At 36.5% G+C, this 16580-nt stretch overlaps 1 protein-coding gene across 3 annotated transcripts in view; it reads left to right on the top strand.

The window, feature by feature from the left end:
* The window catches only part of osbpl7 (oxysterol binding protein-like 7), a 28403-nt gene extending 15224 nt beyond the window's left edge, over positions 1-13179 (top strand). For all 3 annotated transcript variants that reach the window (XM_036142171.1, XM_036142170.1, XM_036142169.1), the window contains 13 exons: positions 681-831; positions 1007-1113; positions 1210-1366; positions 4892-5038; positions 5126-5262; positions 6223-6360; positions 7256-7319; positions 7430-7508; positions 9688-9832; positions 9936-10086; positions 10270-10396; positions 11083-11205; positions 12331-13179. In XM_036142171.1, the coding sequence (XP_035998064.1) occupies positions 681-831; positions 1007-1113; positions 1210-1366; positions 4892-5038; positions 5126-5262; positions 6223-6360; positions 7256-7319; positions 7430-7508; positions 9688-9832; positions 9936-10086; positions 10270-10396; positions 11083-11205; positions 12331-12439 (1635 nt within the window). In that variant the 3' untranslated portion in view covers positions 12440-13179. The remainder of the gene's footprint in view (positions 1-680; positions 832-1006; positions 1114-1209; positions 1367-4891; positions 5039-5125; positions 5263-6222; positions 6361-7255; positions 7320-7429; positions 7509-9687; positions 9833-9935; positions 10087-10269; positions 10397-11082; positions 11206-12330) is intronic.
* Positions 13180-16580: the final 3401 nt, after the last annotated feature.

The raw sequence follows: 16580 nt of genomic DNA, 5'->3' as shown, positions 1-16580 counted from the left end.
TTGGCAATGTGGCAATAAGAATTGTTGTCTTAATGCCAAAAAGAGCTTGACAGGACACAGTACAAAAAAAAAAAAGGAAAAATAAAATAAAATAAAATGATTTAAATTTGGTAATTGCTAATTTGGTAGATTGATAGCTTGGTTAAATTGCTTTAACATAACACACAACAAAACATTTGTTTTCCTGTTCAGTAATAGGAAAACATCTGAATCAGAATAAATAAATAAATGAGTTGAAATAAAACTATTTATGCTCAACTAAGTGTCACCATCACCACTGTTGGACAGATATTATTATTATTATGATTATTATTAATTATTATTATTATTTTTACATTGTTTTCAACTCCCAATCTAATTTCCATTCGAAGCTCACCGTAATCCAAATGGGCCTAAAACCATTATGCAAACATTCAGGCTCATTTAACTTTGGTTCTGTTTGGTTTCAGACACACGGTTGCATCGCCAGTACAAATAAACATGTGCTGTCTGAGCCTGGTTTGACTCAGAGACCAGATTAATTCCTGCTTCCCTGCATGTGGATCCAAGCACACACACACTTCCTGTGCAGGATAACACATCAAAGCACTGACACCAGGCACAAACTGACAGATAACAAGTGAACTGTTAAATAAACCAGTAATTCAGCCATCATCTGTTCTCTCCTGTTCACCTCCCAGCTGTCCTCCAGTCACCTGAGCAGCTCGTCCCACCTCGGTGCGTCAGTGCCCTCTATCCCCGACTACGTCTACTCCCAGCTGTCACCTCCCACTGTTTTATCGCCCGAGGGCAAGAAAATCCAGCAGGACATCTGCGCCATGTCAACACGAGGTCAGACGAGCAAATGAAAACAAGATAAAAAATATATTTTCAGTCTTCATTAACAAATGTGACGGATGGGCTTAATTAAAGGATCAGCCTGTTCAACAGGGAAATACTACCATGCTCTGCATTGATATAGTGTGTATGAGCGTAGTTCTAAATCGTTTTCTTGTGCACCTTTTAGTGCTTTCTTCTCTGAAGTCGGTGCATGAAACTCTGTCCCTGGAGAGGCAAAAGTTGCAGGAAGCTTGGGAAGCCAACAACCTCCATCAGTCTAACACGTTAGCTGTGGTACGATAAATGCATGCTGCCACTTTTCCATGCTTTACCTGTTTCTTTAGGGCCATTTTTAATTGTTGCTTCCTGTTTCTCTCCCTCTATCACCAGCCTGCGCCAACGCATAGGCCTCCGTCAGTGACAGATTCAACGGCAGAGTATTTTGATGCCAGCGACGATGTCCTTTGTGGTAGTTCCTCTGAGGTGTCTGATGAATCCGGGCTTAGTGACGGAAGCACCAGTAATTCAGAACCTGAAGAGGGACATGGTAAATAAGGCTCAACACCTTTTACCAGGGTTTTCTCAATAATTACCGTTAATACAAAGTAATGGAGTGGGATGCCACTTGAAGAAATAATCGTTTGATAATCTTTTCTAATAAATAAAGCTGATGTCAGTATACCCATATTCCCTGTACAAGTGCTTTTTTTATCTTGCAGATCTTTGGGATACAACAGGTTTTATTGCCTGAATTGAAAAATAAACTATGATACCAAAGGCAATATATGGCCATTCACTAAACTAGACATTACAATAATTCTTTCACTGTAAAAATATCTTTTACAGAAATTTGTCTCAACTTTTGCCAGTTTTTTTTTCCAGTCTTGTCCAAATAAATCGGCCCTTAAAATTGCCATGGCTAAAGTTCCCATTTTAAGGTGTACCCAGATTTTTTAAAAAGATATGGTTTCAAAACTGCAAAGATTGTCATATTGTTCCTGCCACTGATTCTACACTTGCTTACAAGAGAAACAAATTAATTTGTTTGGATACATATTGTATTACAAAAAACAGACAGTTATGACAAAGGAAGTATGACTCTTATTGCTGTAACATGATTTTAAAAGTGCAAACTAAGCCCGATGATCTCATATAATTAACGAGCAAATTTCAGTTTTTTTTTTTTTTTGGTTCTGCAGAAAGGTGTGTGTGTATATATATATATATATATATATATATATATATATATATATATATATATATATATATATATATATATATATATATAGCAGATGTTTATTTTCACTTAAGTCAATTAAGCGGTATTCTTTTATTGATGACTTCTTAAGTAAGAAAGGTGTACAATGCAGGGCATTTTTGGGAACTTGCTTGTGCTGAATTAAGATGCTTTAAAGACTATTAATACCCTTGTAGTGTGGATAAATTGTATCTGACGTCAAGTTTTATTCTGTGAACCTCCTACTTAATTTTTTTTTTGAGAGGCCAGACTCCCACACAGTCTCAGATATGTCTCCAATTGATAAAATGCTTAATGCAATAAACCCCTGTCTGGTAAAATCTTGTTAGTCAGAAATTCTGCTTCCATTAAGCTTATGCATTTACAGTTTTTAAAGTTACTTCTATCTACTAAACCTTGTTTTAAATTAAAAATCAATGGGCAGGGCAAAATGTTCTGCAACCCTGCAAGAGGGCTATAGACGGTGGATGGATGGATGGAAGACAAAACTTTTAAAAAACATAAAACTGTATTTATTAAGATTATCTTGTGCATTAGCGTATTTGCCAAATACAAGCCAGTATCACTGGGGCCATGGCCTTTTGTAAAAGTATATTATAACGAAAAGGAAACAATTAACAAAATTAAAGGACATCTGAGAAAATAAGCTGAGTCAAAATCTGAATGCGCTTTATTGCCAATATTACTTGGCAATAAATAGAGATGTGGACCATGGCGTGACGATGAAGGACAGTAAACTTCCAGAGCTCTTTCATGTATGATGACTGGTTTGCAGGACCAAACTGCAGACAGGAACTTGGGAGCAACATGTTGACTACAAGGATTTAATGAAGACAAACAGCAAACTTACAATAAGGCACAGAACACTGGGGACAGGGAGATAAATGGGGTAGCCGAGAATATGGAAGTAGAACAGGAGGAATCCAATGGAAAACAATAGGCAACAGGGAACTTGAATACGAAGGAAGGTGAGGAAAATGACATTGGATGAGCGGCTTAGGCAGAAAGTAAGCAGGGAGGCTGAGGGAAGGAGGCTAATTAACACAGAAGAGCTGAACTAATTGTGATTTAAACCAGTGGTTCCCAACCCTGGTCCTCAGGGACCCATGTCCTGCATGTTGTAGGTGTCTCCTTGCTGCCACACACCTGACTTAAATGAATGGATGATTGAGTCTTCTGTAAGCACTTGATGGCATGCAGACGAGGCCATGCAGTCATTTCAATCAGGTGAGATGGAACAGAGACAGATCTAAGGACATGGGTCCTTGAGGACCAGGTTTTGGGAACCACTAATTTAGAGCATCATAAACTGGACTTCTAGAAAATCAATTAGCTGGGCTGAATATTCTGAAAACAATTTACCTGTGCACAGTGCTTTAAGTGGGGAAAAAAGTGCCGGTACTCCCCTTTTTTGTGGGGGATTCAGCCAGAGCAAAATCATAGTTATAGCAATCATGATGACGACATATTTTAAATCAAAATGTTTAAAGCATGTTATTATATTTAAGCATGAAAATATTTGCTCAAGAAAAAAAGATGGACATTTCTCCAGTCTCTCCTGTGGTCCCCCACTCCCTGTAATTGAGTAGTGAAAAAAGGTACTTAAGCTACTTTAACAAAGTCATGAGTTGATGAATGGAAAAAAGGTTGTCAACGGGGATGTTGAAATAAACTTACCAAACATACTTTTTTTGTAGACAAAAAAGTAGCAAGGAATCGTTTCACATGCAGTTTTTCACTAAAGCAACAGTAAACTTCTTTGAACAAATGAGAAATGCAAAAGTAACAAAGACATGAGAATTGATACCCTGTTTAGCCTATTACATCTGCCCTAATTCAAAATGATTTACTCTGAACAGCAGTGTTAAAGTCTGTTAATCTAAAATAATTTGCAGACGTTCTGCAGATTTTGAGGATCTTTGGTTTTAATGAGCTTCTCCTAATGTATCTTCCTCAGGAAAACATAACTTGTCATAATCACATTGGTCAGTTTCCTCTGGAAAGTGTGACTTTAGAGACTGTAGAGTGATGGTTTATAGACTTTCATCAAACAAATATTAGCCCACGTGTGAAAAGAGGGCAAAACAACAAGTCTTATTCTAAGAGCTCTTTATAGAATGAGTCCTAGAGTATTACACTTCCCATTATTGCATTTTATGTTTTTCTCATTTTTAATCTTACCTAAAATCTGTTGTCTGTTAATTTTCCTCCTTAATTGGTAAAACACAGTTATCTTGTGTAGAAGCATATGCATCATTTTTTGATACAAAATTAGTTTAATGTTTTCTAGGATTTTAATTTCTCATTTGTTGCAGCTGTTTTCAGAACATTTAATATTAAGAAGTTATTTTGGAAATAAAGAGAAGCAGACAGACAAATCTTGTATTATTGTTCATTTCCACACGAGGAGCATGCAGCCTTTATGCTCAGGGCCCCCAAAGGGCTAGCACCGCCCCTGATCTTAACGAGGCTTTTGTGTAGCAGCAAGTTTCCTGTTGAATGCCCTAATGCCAGCTTAGTCCGACCTCCGTTTTGTGTAGTGAGGGACTGTTCAGAGTTATCAACTCTGCTCCAGTTCAAGAAGTCATTGAGCCATCTAGGAAATCAGGTAAAAATCCCAGCTGTGATAATTTTCCTTCACTTTTCCTCTCACACGTGAAGCGCCTGTATCCAATTAAATGTATGGCAAGCATTGTGCACCAAGGCAATGGGTTTCTTATGGGGGTGACATTTTAAAATCAACAAATTATCTTCAAACTATTTCCACGCTTGGTCACCAACATGATTAAAATTGATTTCCTCCTACTTTTGCAGCTTCAACAACCAGGAAGTACCGTGCAAGCATATCCAGGACCCCAAACAATGCTGTTCCCAAGAGCACTGGCCGTCGAACCACCCTACCAGCTCACTGTCCTGACAACAGCCACGTTGGCCTCATGGCTATTCTCTACAACAACATAGGTCAGATGTGCTTATTGATTTTCAAAGGAAAAAAATAAATTGAAACAGATCTTATATTTTTGAATCATACCCTTTTTCCCCCCTCAGGTAAAGATTTGGCTCGTGTGTCCATGCCAGCTGCTCTCAATGAGCCAATTAACCTGCTGCAGAGACTGTGTGAAGAGCTGGAGTACAGCGAGCTGCTGGAAACGGCCAGCAACACGCCAGACCCATACCAGAGGATGGTAAGACTGCCCTAATATCCAGGATATTTGTGTGCACAAACGCATATTAGTTTTAATAGTAGCTGGCAGTTATGGTGCATTTTATTATTATACTCGGCATTCTGATAAATGCCACAGGAATGTCCCTGCTGGAGTCTGAATTCCCACTGCGAAGATTAGAGGACGCTCAGCAGGTCAGCTTTAGCACTGGAGCCTACAGAGGGGATCACATCGCTCCTTGTTTAATGTCTTTGGACTGGTTATGAGTTTATTTTAGAATGACTCTCTGGTCCTTGCAATGGTCACTCTTCTTCCTGGATTACTGAATTATTTAAATCACGCACTCCAGCTCAAACCATCAGTTCTTCAAACTGACATCGATTCACGCTTTTAAGCACCTGATGTAAAACTGAAGGGGATCGCTCTTTCCTGTGGCTGTTGTACTTTGTTGCTCCATTTTACGACAAGTAAAAATGGAGCTTGAAATCCTATTATCTAAACATATTGGGGAAATGAAACGTATGCTATTTTGATATAGCAAAATTACCCTTTTGTAATGGCATAATGAGACTGTGATCTTAAGGAGATAACGCTGTTATCACAACAGAAACTTGAGAATCTTGAGAGCTTATCTCAACAAAATTAGATGGTTCTTTGGACAAGACAAGCTGAAGATCTTGTTCGCTCAAGATAATAAGATACCTTGTCTGTAGATAATTTAATAAAAACAAATATTTACGCACACAATTTTGATTTTTGAATTAAAACCCAGTGATACTTTTACACAGTTTTATGACTAAAAATAAGGAAGTGAAAGAAAAGGGGTTGTTTTATAACCACTGCTGGGTAAAGCAAAATTGAAATGAAATTGAATAATTGGAATTGGCATCTGTTTTAGTAAGATAAAATAAATATAGTAGCTTTCATATCTGTTTTTGAAATGGAATAAAACAAGCCTGTGTTTTTCTCCCACTTGTCTAGGTTTACATTGCTGCCTTTGCTATTTCTGGTTATTCCACTGCAACGTTCAGAAACCGCTATAAGCCGTTTAATCCGGTGCTGGGGGAAACCTTTGAGTGTATCAGAGAGGATCGAGGTTTCCGCTTCATCAGTGAACAGGTATCAGTGTCTTCATTTGTTTTATATTTACAGACTTTAACAGCAACAATTTGCTTTTGAAGTAGATTTACTACAATTATGGAAGAGTTGATGAGTCATCATGTGGTTATTAAGATGACACACATTGATTTAATTTGCTCAGATTAACAAAGCTGTATTGGTTTCACTGAGTTTATTGTTTATTGCCTTTAGTAAAATCATGAACTCTGGTCACTCTGACAAATGAACATAAATGCTTCAGCCAATTACAGTTTATTCTATTAGAGACAGAGCTGTGTCCTATGAAAATATGTATTAAAAACTTACAAAAATGTGAGGGATTTACTCACCTTTGTTACTGTATTTTGCTTGACTTTATTAGGTTTTCCCCTTGATTAGAAATGCCAGAAATATCTGAGACACTAGGTTGACTTCTGGAAAACATCATACATTTAATTTTATTTACACTAGAAAATCAATTGTATGCCATACCCTGCAGAAGCTGAAATTCAGTTTGAGGGACATTCTGCCCCAATATAGAGCCACTTGATTAAAGAAAAACATAATCTGCCTGAAAGGTGTACCTTAGCTGAAGAAATATTTTCCTGATGTAATTAATAAAATGGGGAAATGGAAAGGGGCCAAAAAGGTATCCTTGAGGGACGCCTTTTCCAATCTTCAGAAAACTGGACTTGCATGCATTTTTGTTTTATTAACGACGACTTGCTGTTGTTTTGCACACTTGAAATGTTTTTATTACTCTGTAATTTATTTCTCAGAGCTCTGCAGTTTGTAGCATGATTGTAAACGCATAAAATCACCTAAGATTATAATGTCACAAAGAATAGTCTAGATAAACAACAATTTATTCAAATTAGCTTTGTGTACATGTCCTCCCTCCTTCATATTGTGCCAGGTCTGCCACCATCCGCCCATCTCAGCCTGCCATGCTGAGTCAGAAAACTTCACATTTTGGCAAGGTGATGGCACCATTGATATGTTTTATAAAACGTTTTTCCTTGGCATGTATATAAATATATATACAGTATATTACACAGTGTGATCAGTATATACTCATATATCCTAACAGACCAGCGATGGAAAAATAAATTCTGGGGGAAGTCACTTGAGATTGTGCCAACAGGAATGGTCAATGTAACTTTGCCAAGGTAAGTTAACATGCTTTATGTTGCAAATTACCTGTTTTTTTTTAAACACTTAGTAAGTAATATCAGAATCTTCTTTGAAACCGTAAAGTTGGACAGTTGTGTGTTTTTTGTACTCTTGAGTGGTGAAGACCAGATCAATTATACATTAAGGCTATTGAACAACTGGGGTGTAGATTCGTTTTACAATAACTGAAAACAATTTATCAATTCCCTGTGGTAACTGTGCAAAAACTGTTTTTGAGAGTTGCCTGTCAGCTAATTTATTACCAAATGAGCAGATTTCACATCCAACACATACAGTGTTAGGTGTAAAATCACTTTAGCTTTGAAACCTACCAGTCTGTCATCTGAACATGTTTCCAAATCGGTTAGCATAATCTAGTGCATTAAGAAACCACATTAAGTATCTACCCCCACCCGTAAAATAGGAACGTTGCAAAAAAGACAAAATGCAGTGGTTTGAACAAGTATTAATACTGTTTGAATAAATACTTTTTCAAGCCACTGGATTTATGTTACTTACTGAAAGTGATGCATAAGTGTGAAACATTACTTGTTCATATCAGTGCTTTTACCAGTGCTTCATGCAAGCATCAGCATGATGCGCTAAATATAACCAATGGGAAGCAGTCCAGATACAGAAGTGCAGAGTAAGTGGGAATTAAGTGTGCTAAAGATGTAATGAATCTTTCTTGGAAGGGATGAGTGTTAAAGAGATTTTAGACAGTAGAACAGGATCTCATTGCTCTGGACTCAGTCCTGTAAATCAGTGCTTCCCAAAGTAGTGGTTACCAAAGTAGGGGTCATGACCTCCACTCAGGGTCAGGAAGCACCACTAAGGTGGGGTGATGTAACCTCCAAAAATCAAAGTTAATTAAAGGTTATGGCTCACATCACATTTTCTCCACAGTTCTAAAAAGACAAAACACTAGAAAAGAACATAGATTGGCTCCCCTTGGGTAAAGATTTGTAAAAGCCTTAAATCCTGTGTCACAGCAGTATAATTTCAGTGAAATTTCTTAATTTTATTATTGCCATTAGACATGAACATTAGTAATATTTTAATATTTCTGGATCAGAAACTTTGCCAGAGACACATTTTTGGTTTGGAATCTAAGACACTTGGTAATCCAAGCTCAAGAAAAAGCAAAAACAAGCAGCGCAAAAGACAAATCTTCATTACGTCTGGAAAGATTCTATAAAATACCACTTTAAAATATTACAAGAAATATCTTGCTGCTCTTAAGTATATCAAAAAGCACAAGAAATATCAAAACATTAACTGAGATTTTTGCAGATGCCAATTGCACTTTCATTGTCTTTTTGTGTAGTTTTATTGCAGTAATCTAACATTCAAAAATATATAATCTTAATTATTAACCCCAAGACCATAGCATACAAGACTGTTTTGTGAAGATGTGTTGCTTTAAGTAAATAATACTTCAGCGTCGTCTTTCTATATATTTGATACTCTGATATGCACAATGTGGTCACCTGCTAAGCCAGGATGCCACTGTCTTTTATTTGGACATAATAAAAGGTTTAAAACATGAGCCATGCAAATATGACACGCTATATCTTCATCGTGAAGGTGCAACTGCAATAGGACAAATTGAAATGTTACTCAAGTATTGTATAAATTACCAGATAATTACATTGCTTACACTTATGCAATTCCATGCAGACACTATGTCTGCACCAATGAAAATTTACTCAGGTCTCTGTGCCAAATGCTAGGAGTTGCTGAACTGGTGGGGGACCTAGCCTGATATCAATTAATTTGGCTAATTATTTTTTTTTAACACTTGGACACCCATTGACTATATGCTGGGCCTATAACCTCCTTCTCTAGGGCCATAAGTATGAAAAAATATAAACAAAATGAGATGGTGACTTAACAGCTAAAGTAAAGTCCTCCCTCCTGACACAGCAGGAAAGTGAAACCTTTGGAGTGCATAGACAGGACTGGATGTTTCAGCTTAATTTCTTGATGTTTCGATCCACATCAGTCATTTGTTTAGATATCCCAGCATGTTTGGTGAGATGAGCAACACTGGGACAGTAGCTTTAGAAGAACAGCTACACAGATGAATATCTGTAACCATGGACTATTTGCTTTGCTGTCTGTTCCTTCAGATTGTTTTAACTGTAGGCTGACTGTATTATAAATGTTTTCTAGGTATGGGGATCACTACGAGTGGAACAAAGTAGTGACGTGCATCCACAATGTATTAAGCCAGCAGAGGTATCTGGAACATTATGGAGAGGTGACCATCCAAAACCTGACCAACAACACCTGCACCTGCAAGATTACCTTTGTCAAGGTGAATAAAGCAGCTTCACTTATACTCAATATACTCTCTGTTAATGCTTTCTTATAAAAAAAAAAAAGGAAAATAAAATTATTTTGCTTGTGTTCTTGCTTAGTCTCGTTACTGGGGTTCAGACTCAAACAGGAACGAAGTGCAGGGAACAGTGATCGACCAAAGCGGCAATGTCATTCACCGGTTTGGTGGACTTTGGCACGAAGGAATCTTCTGCGATACACTGCCGACTCCAAAATGCATCTGGAAACCAAGTTAGTCCCTTTTTTAATTCAGCAAGAATAAACCACAGATGTTGATGTTGTTAATAAGGGCGCAAATACTCTGCTTTTGAGGTGAAAGGTTTAAGTATTGAAACAGCAAACACGTCTAATCAGCATACATCCAAGTGTCACATTTGTGCTACAGCCCATCTGAGATGCTTCTGTCTTGCACAGATCCTCAGCCAAAGGATTACGTGCTGTATTACGGGTTCTCTTCCTTTGCTATGGAGCTGAATGAACTCGCGCCAAACCTGAAGCCTCTACTTCCTCCTACCGACACCCGCCTGCGCCCAGATCAAAGGTCAGAAATTATTTCAGATGCTTTCTACAGAGAAAGGAAAACGGTAGTCTGAATTAGAGTGCAATTATCATGTAGTTTATTCATATCAGATTATATATGTTTGTTAATCACAACATTATCCATACTTGCTGAACTTTTTACATTTTGTCAGGTTACAAAATTAACATGTCACAAAATTCAACTTTTTTCAATTTTACAATTTAAAAATCAAACATTGCACATTTGTATTAACAGTCCCTCTGAGCAAGTACTTTTAGCTGCAATAACAGCTGCAAGATTTTTGGGGATTGTCTCCACCAGCTTTGCATGTCTAAAAGCTGAAATTTTTGCCCATTCTTCTTTGCAAAACTCAAGTTCCCTGGCAAAAAGGTTTAGGGTCTCTATTGGGATTTCCATGTATTTAGTAGCTACAATTAGCTTCCTTTAAACTCTGACTAATTTGCTTGCATGCTGAAGAAATATGGCACCACAGCATGATTCTGCTACCATCATGTTTCACTGTGGAGATGGGTGTATTTAATAGTAATGAGCAGTGCTATGCTCCATATGTAGGGTTTTGCTTGTAGACGAAAAAGTTAAGCTAAGATAACAAATCTGTCTCTGTATGTTTAAGCAATAACTACATACAATAATAAAATGTGCAGTTTAATATGAATTAACATATCATTTTTTTAATGCTTCTGCAGAATGCTGGAGGAGGGGAAAGTTGCTGAGGCCGACAAGAAGAAAGACGATATTGAAGAAATTCAAAGAGAACGGAGAAAACAGCTCGCCAAGAGGGGTGAAGAGCATGTCCCTCGTTTTTTCAGGTAAGGTTAATTTGCAGTGTAGGTTTTAGATCACGTCAATGTAGACTTTGTAAAGATGAGGATTTTGATTTGCAAGAACACCAATCATGTAGTGTTTCATGGTTGGTAGCTTTTAAAGCTGTGGTTTTAATGGTCTGATTTTCTATCCAAATGTTTGCTTTCAGACAACTAAAACGAAAACATATGTGGATTAAAAATAGTTTTATTATTAAATCGGCTATAGTGAAAGCCACTTTATTGATTAAAAAGTAACAAAACAGAAATAAACAGATGTATGTTAGCTGCAAACACTTTTTTCTGGTGCAATCAACATACTAATTAAGGGATAATGTCGTGATCCATATATTTACAATTTAAATTTATTTTAAAAAGTCTGAATGAATGAACACTAGGTGTTAATAGGACTGTTAATTTACCTTAAACGGTCTAGGTGGTCTGATAGGAACATGAAATAATTCAGTTTTCACAGTGTGAAGAGGCACATGAATACTATACACCCCATAGCTTCTCAAGGCCTTATATTTGCTGGGGAAATTCTCCCAGTGGAATGATGATCAACTCATCAGGCCAGCTGATAAAGCTAGTAGCCTCTGTTTTAACTTACTTTTAATGACATTACTGTTGGCTAAAAAAAAAGCCCAACCAGCCTACAAACAGTCCCTTGTGAAGGGTTTGACATTTAATATTTACTGATGCAGTGTTTTGAATAAAAGTTTAAAGTCTGAACTCTTTTAAATGGGTCAAATTGGTAAAAATGTCTGCAATATAATAATAATAATAATAATAATAATAATAATAATAATAATAATAATAATAATAATAATAATAATAATAATAATAATAATAATAAAGTGATATGGTATCTGCTTATTACAATTAAGAGAACTATACTGGTTAGAAATTATCAGAACCTTAATTTAAAAGCATTCAATTATCCCTTTAACAACCTGAGCCCCCACAGAAATCCCGCCTAGATAACAGGAAGACTTCTCAGGCTTGTATAGTAGGTAATCCATGGTTCAAACTGCTGATATGTTTCCCAGTTGTCACCTTAAGCAAACACTTTGCTTTGTGTATATTTCCTGTTCTCTCAAATTTCTAATCACCTCCTGTTCCTATCCCCAGGAAAGCCAAGGATTCATGCGGACGGGATGTGTGGCTGACCAATGGGACTTACTGGGAGCTCAGGGAGGACCCAGGTTTTTCTAACCTTGAAAACATTACTCTGTGGTAATGAAAGGAGATCACAGCAACATGCACACGGCGTATGATGACGTCGAACAGCATACATGACCCGCTTTGATGGAGCGAAGACGGTGCTGTTTCTGTTCTCTCATGACTGGTTTCATGAGGAACACAATTATACACAACTGGTGGAAAAAAACAGATATTACTTTCACTTTTATTAACTCATTTTATCATAAGTGGTAGAATATGTCAACACTATACATGCACAATTGCAGGATTTTTAAAGTTTTCTTTTATTAGTGAGCTCCTGAACCTATCAGGGCATCATGTGTAATGCTGGATTAATGTACTGGAATCCATTTTACAGTCAAGGTAAAGACCAACTAATATTACTGCCATGTACAGGTAGATGTGATAATACTGCCACCATCTATTCAGCTGCATCTCTGCCCTCTGTGAGCTCACACGCTGTTTTTGCTGCCTCAGAGTGGCCAAGTAAGGTGTTACAGGTTTGTAGCAGACGCTCCATCATAAATCATGTTCCGCATGTTAATGGTGAATGATGGCTTCTGTGCGTCTTAATGTAGACCCATTTTTGTTAAATCAGTCTATGTCCGAATGTTGGACCTCAGGTGTAACTCACTTTTGATTAAGCTCTTTGCTGAATGAAACAATGCAATGTAAAATTTAACCTCGGAGTCATCTTTCTTGCACAAGTTATTTATCATTGTTGCTGGTTACCTAAAATAAGTTGTTTACTAATAAAGTTAATGATGATATATCCAACTAACGTTTATTGTTGTTCTTGGTATACGGAAAACCCTAAACTGAAGTTTATAAACTGTATTTATATTATCAACGTAATTATAACTTGAATAATTACTGAGTCACTTACAGTAATTTGGTCATGTTATAGTGTTGTGATGTCTAGTGGATATCAGAAGTATATACGCCCCTTTTAAAATGCTTTTTAAATGGATTTATGTCCATAATACAGAAATAAAATGTTCAATAACCAGTTTGGATCCAGGCTGCAAGAGTTTACACCTACCATCACTTATAGTTAATCTTAAGAGCAATTGTTTACAGTGAATATATGTTAGGCCCTGGCTGCCATCATTGCAAATCTTTTAGGAGAACCGTTTATGATGAAATGATTGGCACAACAACTCCTGGAGTCTTCTTGAAGGCTAAAGATGCATCAGCATCACGGTGAGAGCAAAAATTGTATCCAATTCAGTCAAAGAATGTCTTAACCAGAACAAAATACAAGTGTCAGAACAGCTAAGTCAGAATCCAGAACACAATCTGACAAAAATCAATGAGTCGCCTGAAACCGACCGGCAAAAATGGATGGCCTGACAATCAAGTCAACATGCAAGATGCCCACAGACTCTTATCAAAGAAGACTGAATGCTGAAATTGTATCAAAGGATGGTTCTGCAACATTTTAGCTGAGGTTGTGCGCACTAAAGCAAGCTTGTTCCTTTTAATAGTTTTTGTTGAATTTTACTGAATATATTTCCTACTAAAGTGGAAAAAGTTTTGTAATGATTCATCATACACTCGTTGTTTAACCTTTCAAAAACCTGCCATTTCAACAGGACTATTTTCACTTTTTACATCCATAGTATAATTTTTACAGTGAAGGTGCCTGGGGTAAGTCGACAAGGATTTCCCAGCATAGTTTTTTCCTCTGGACTTGGGTCAAAGCAGTGGAATCGGATACTTTATATTATTGGCAGACTTTGAGAACTGTAGAATTTCTTATCTGCCTTAAAATCTTTTCATTTCCATAGAACTTAAACAGAAGAACTATGAATGTATAGCTACTTATTACTTATGTTTAATGTGACCTTTTTTGGTCAGATTGAAAGATTATGAGGGATTGCCTTTACAATCTGAAAGAAAATAAAAACCTTCCCATTTCTTTGTGTTGTAGCGAAATGCTTGTCTTCTTTAAATTGGAATAATGTATCAATAATTTTCAGTTGTCATTCTCATGTCTGAAAAATCAACCTAAAGGAGTAATTACCTTTATTAAGGATCGATGTGTATAATTGAAAGAAAGGTGATTTTTACATTTCTCAAACAAGAAAGCTTTTAACAATTAAATTCACAATTTATAATTAATGCTTATATTAATCACTAATCCTTCTAAGGTCTTCTTTAAACAGATTAAGCAAAGAAACTAAACATACAAAACAGTAACATGAAATCTAAGAACTAATTAAGGATACATTTTTAGGACTACCCCTTAAAGTTCAGGTTGTCATTGATTAATCTGAAAGTTGAATAGAAGTTTTTCTTTATCAAAATTTCAGATCATCTGTCTTTTAAACAACATATTTTCCATCAAATTATGATTTAGAAAACCTGACATTTGGCAGAGGAAAATGAGGATTAAACACTGTGTCCATGGTTACTACAGAACAGCAATGATAGAACTGATGAGATGATGCCTTACTTGGAATCTGAAATCGGTTTGACTGTTCCCTCGTTATCTGTACTGATTTTGTAACTCCTCCTCCTTTTTGGCTCCATGTTCTGTTTCTCTCTTGGATTCTTTCCTAAGTCTCAATTAGGGTTCACACACCTCAGTTCCCAAGGGTGAACATGTCGCCAGCTGTAACACCTTAGTGAAAAACTTTAAATATGTGTAAAAAGCCTGTCTGAGATGTTAATGCGTGCTAACCGTATAACCTCTATTCAATTAAGTCAGCGAACAAAAAGCAGTCAGGGTTTCAGATGTGAAAGCTTTAATTTCATTAATAAAAAAACAAATATACACATATGCCATGTTCAATAAATAAGTTTCATTTTTCTTCCTTGACATATCTCCGTTGCTGCTTATTTGCTCCTTGTAATTTATAAGCTTTTCATGAGCAAAAGAACAATTACTGCTCCCTAAATGGCACAAACCGATCACACACAAAAATGAACGCTTGAGCTGTGTGGTCTCCCTTCTTTACTCGCTGCTTATTTTTTCTTATTATTTAGGACAATCTTGAGAAATGCAGGCCTATTTTTTTTTTAATCTAGAGTAAAATGGGTCAAAGGAAAAAAAAAAAAAAACACACCGGGAATATGAAGGAGTCAAGAAGGTGAACAGCAGACTTTATAATAAGAGCTGGGGTATTCAGCAGGGGTCCTTCCTGAGGTATCTGACAGCATTTTCATGCAGCTGTTTGATGTGAGATTTTGCTCTCATGTAGGCAAGAGGTCACCTGTGTACCACAGATGCCACAGAAAATAAAATAAGTAACTGATATTTCTGCAGCCCAGTGTTCGTGCGACACTATCTCTATTTGTTTCTGCAAAAGCACCCTCACCTGAAACCTTTTTCCATCTTCATCAATTGCCCTTACAAAATGAGAACACGTTCATCAATGTACCCCAAGAATTATTTGACAAATATATTAAATAAAAAACATATTTTCAAAATATAACACCGAAAGTTTTTACTGTCCGATCTGCTTTTAGCACCTTGTTACTATCTGATTGTTCATTATGTCATAGTATCTGTTATCATTAAGACCATTACAAACGCATTTGATAAACTACATGGATTCCTTTGAAAATCAGGACGACAAAGGCAGGATTTCCGAATATGTCCTATTCAGGAATCAGACACATTGTATTTGAGAGCACGCACAAAACCTGAAAGCGAATTATGCTGTTGATTCCATACACAGAGAGCTGAAACTGCAGCAGACAGTGGTTCTACATAAGGCATCTGTATGCATTTCATACTTTTTTGATTTTTGCGATTAATAAAATGTTGAAAACTATGTATCATGTTCTTTACACTGCAAAGTTAGGCACAATTTTGTGTTGATTTATTGTATAAAATCCCAGTGAAATACTTTGAAGTCTGTGGTTGTAATGTCTAAAAACTGCTGCAGCAAGAACTTGTTCCAAAAAGCTAATTTTGCTAGTTAAGCTAGCATTTAGCAATGCAACTTTATTGAATGTTTCTCATAAATTATGTTTGTATATTGTTAGACAATGCTTTGTTCAGAAGAAATTACCTTATTGGTAATGCAATTTAATATACTATGTTGCTGTAGCATTTGAATGAATAATTTAAATGACTGCTAGAACAGCGAAATAAACACTACAAAAGCGCTAATTAGCTTAAGCTCATTCTATGTCACCAGTAAGTAGTAGCCTTTAGCAAAGTAAAT

The sequence above is a fragment of the Fundulus heteroclitus genome, chromosome 10 (genome assembly GCF_011125445.2).
Source record: "Fundulus heteroclitus isolate FHET01 chromosome 10, MU-UCD_Fhet_4.1, whole genome shotgun sequence".
Classification (NCBI taxonomy): Eukaryota; Metazoa; Chordata; class Actinopteri; order Cyprinodontiformes; family Fundulidae; genus Fundulus; species Fundulus heteroclitus.
This window is presented reverse-complemented; position numbering and strand designations above follow the sequence as displayed.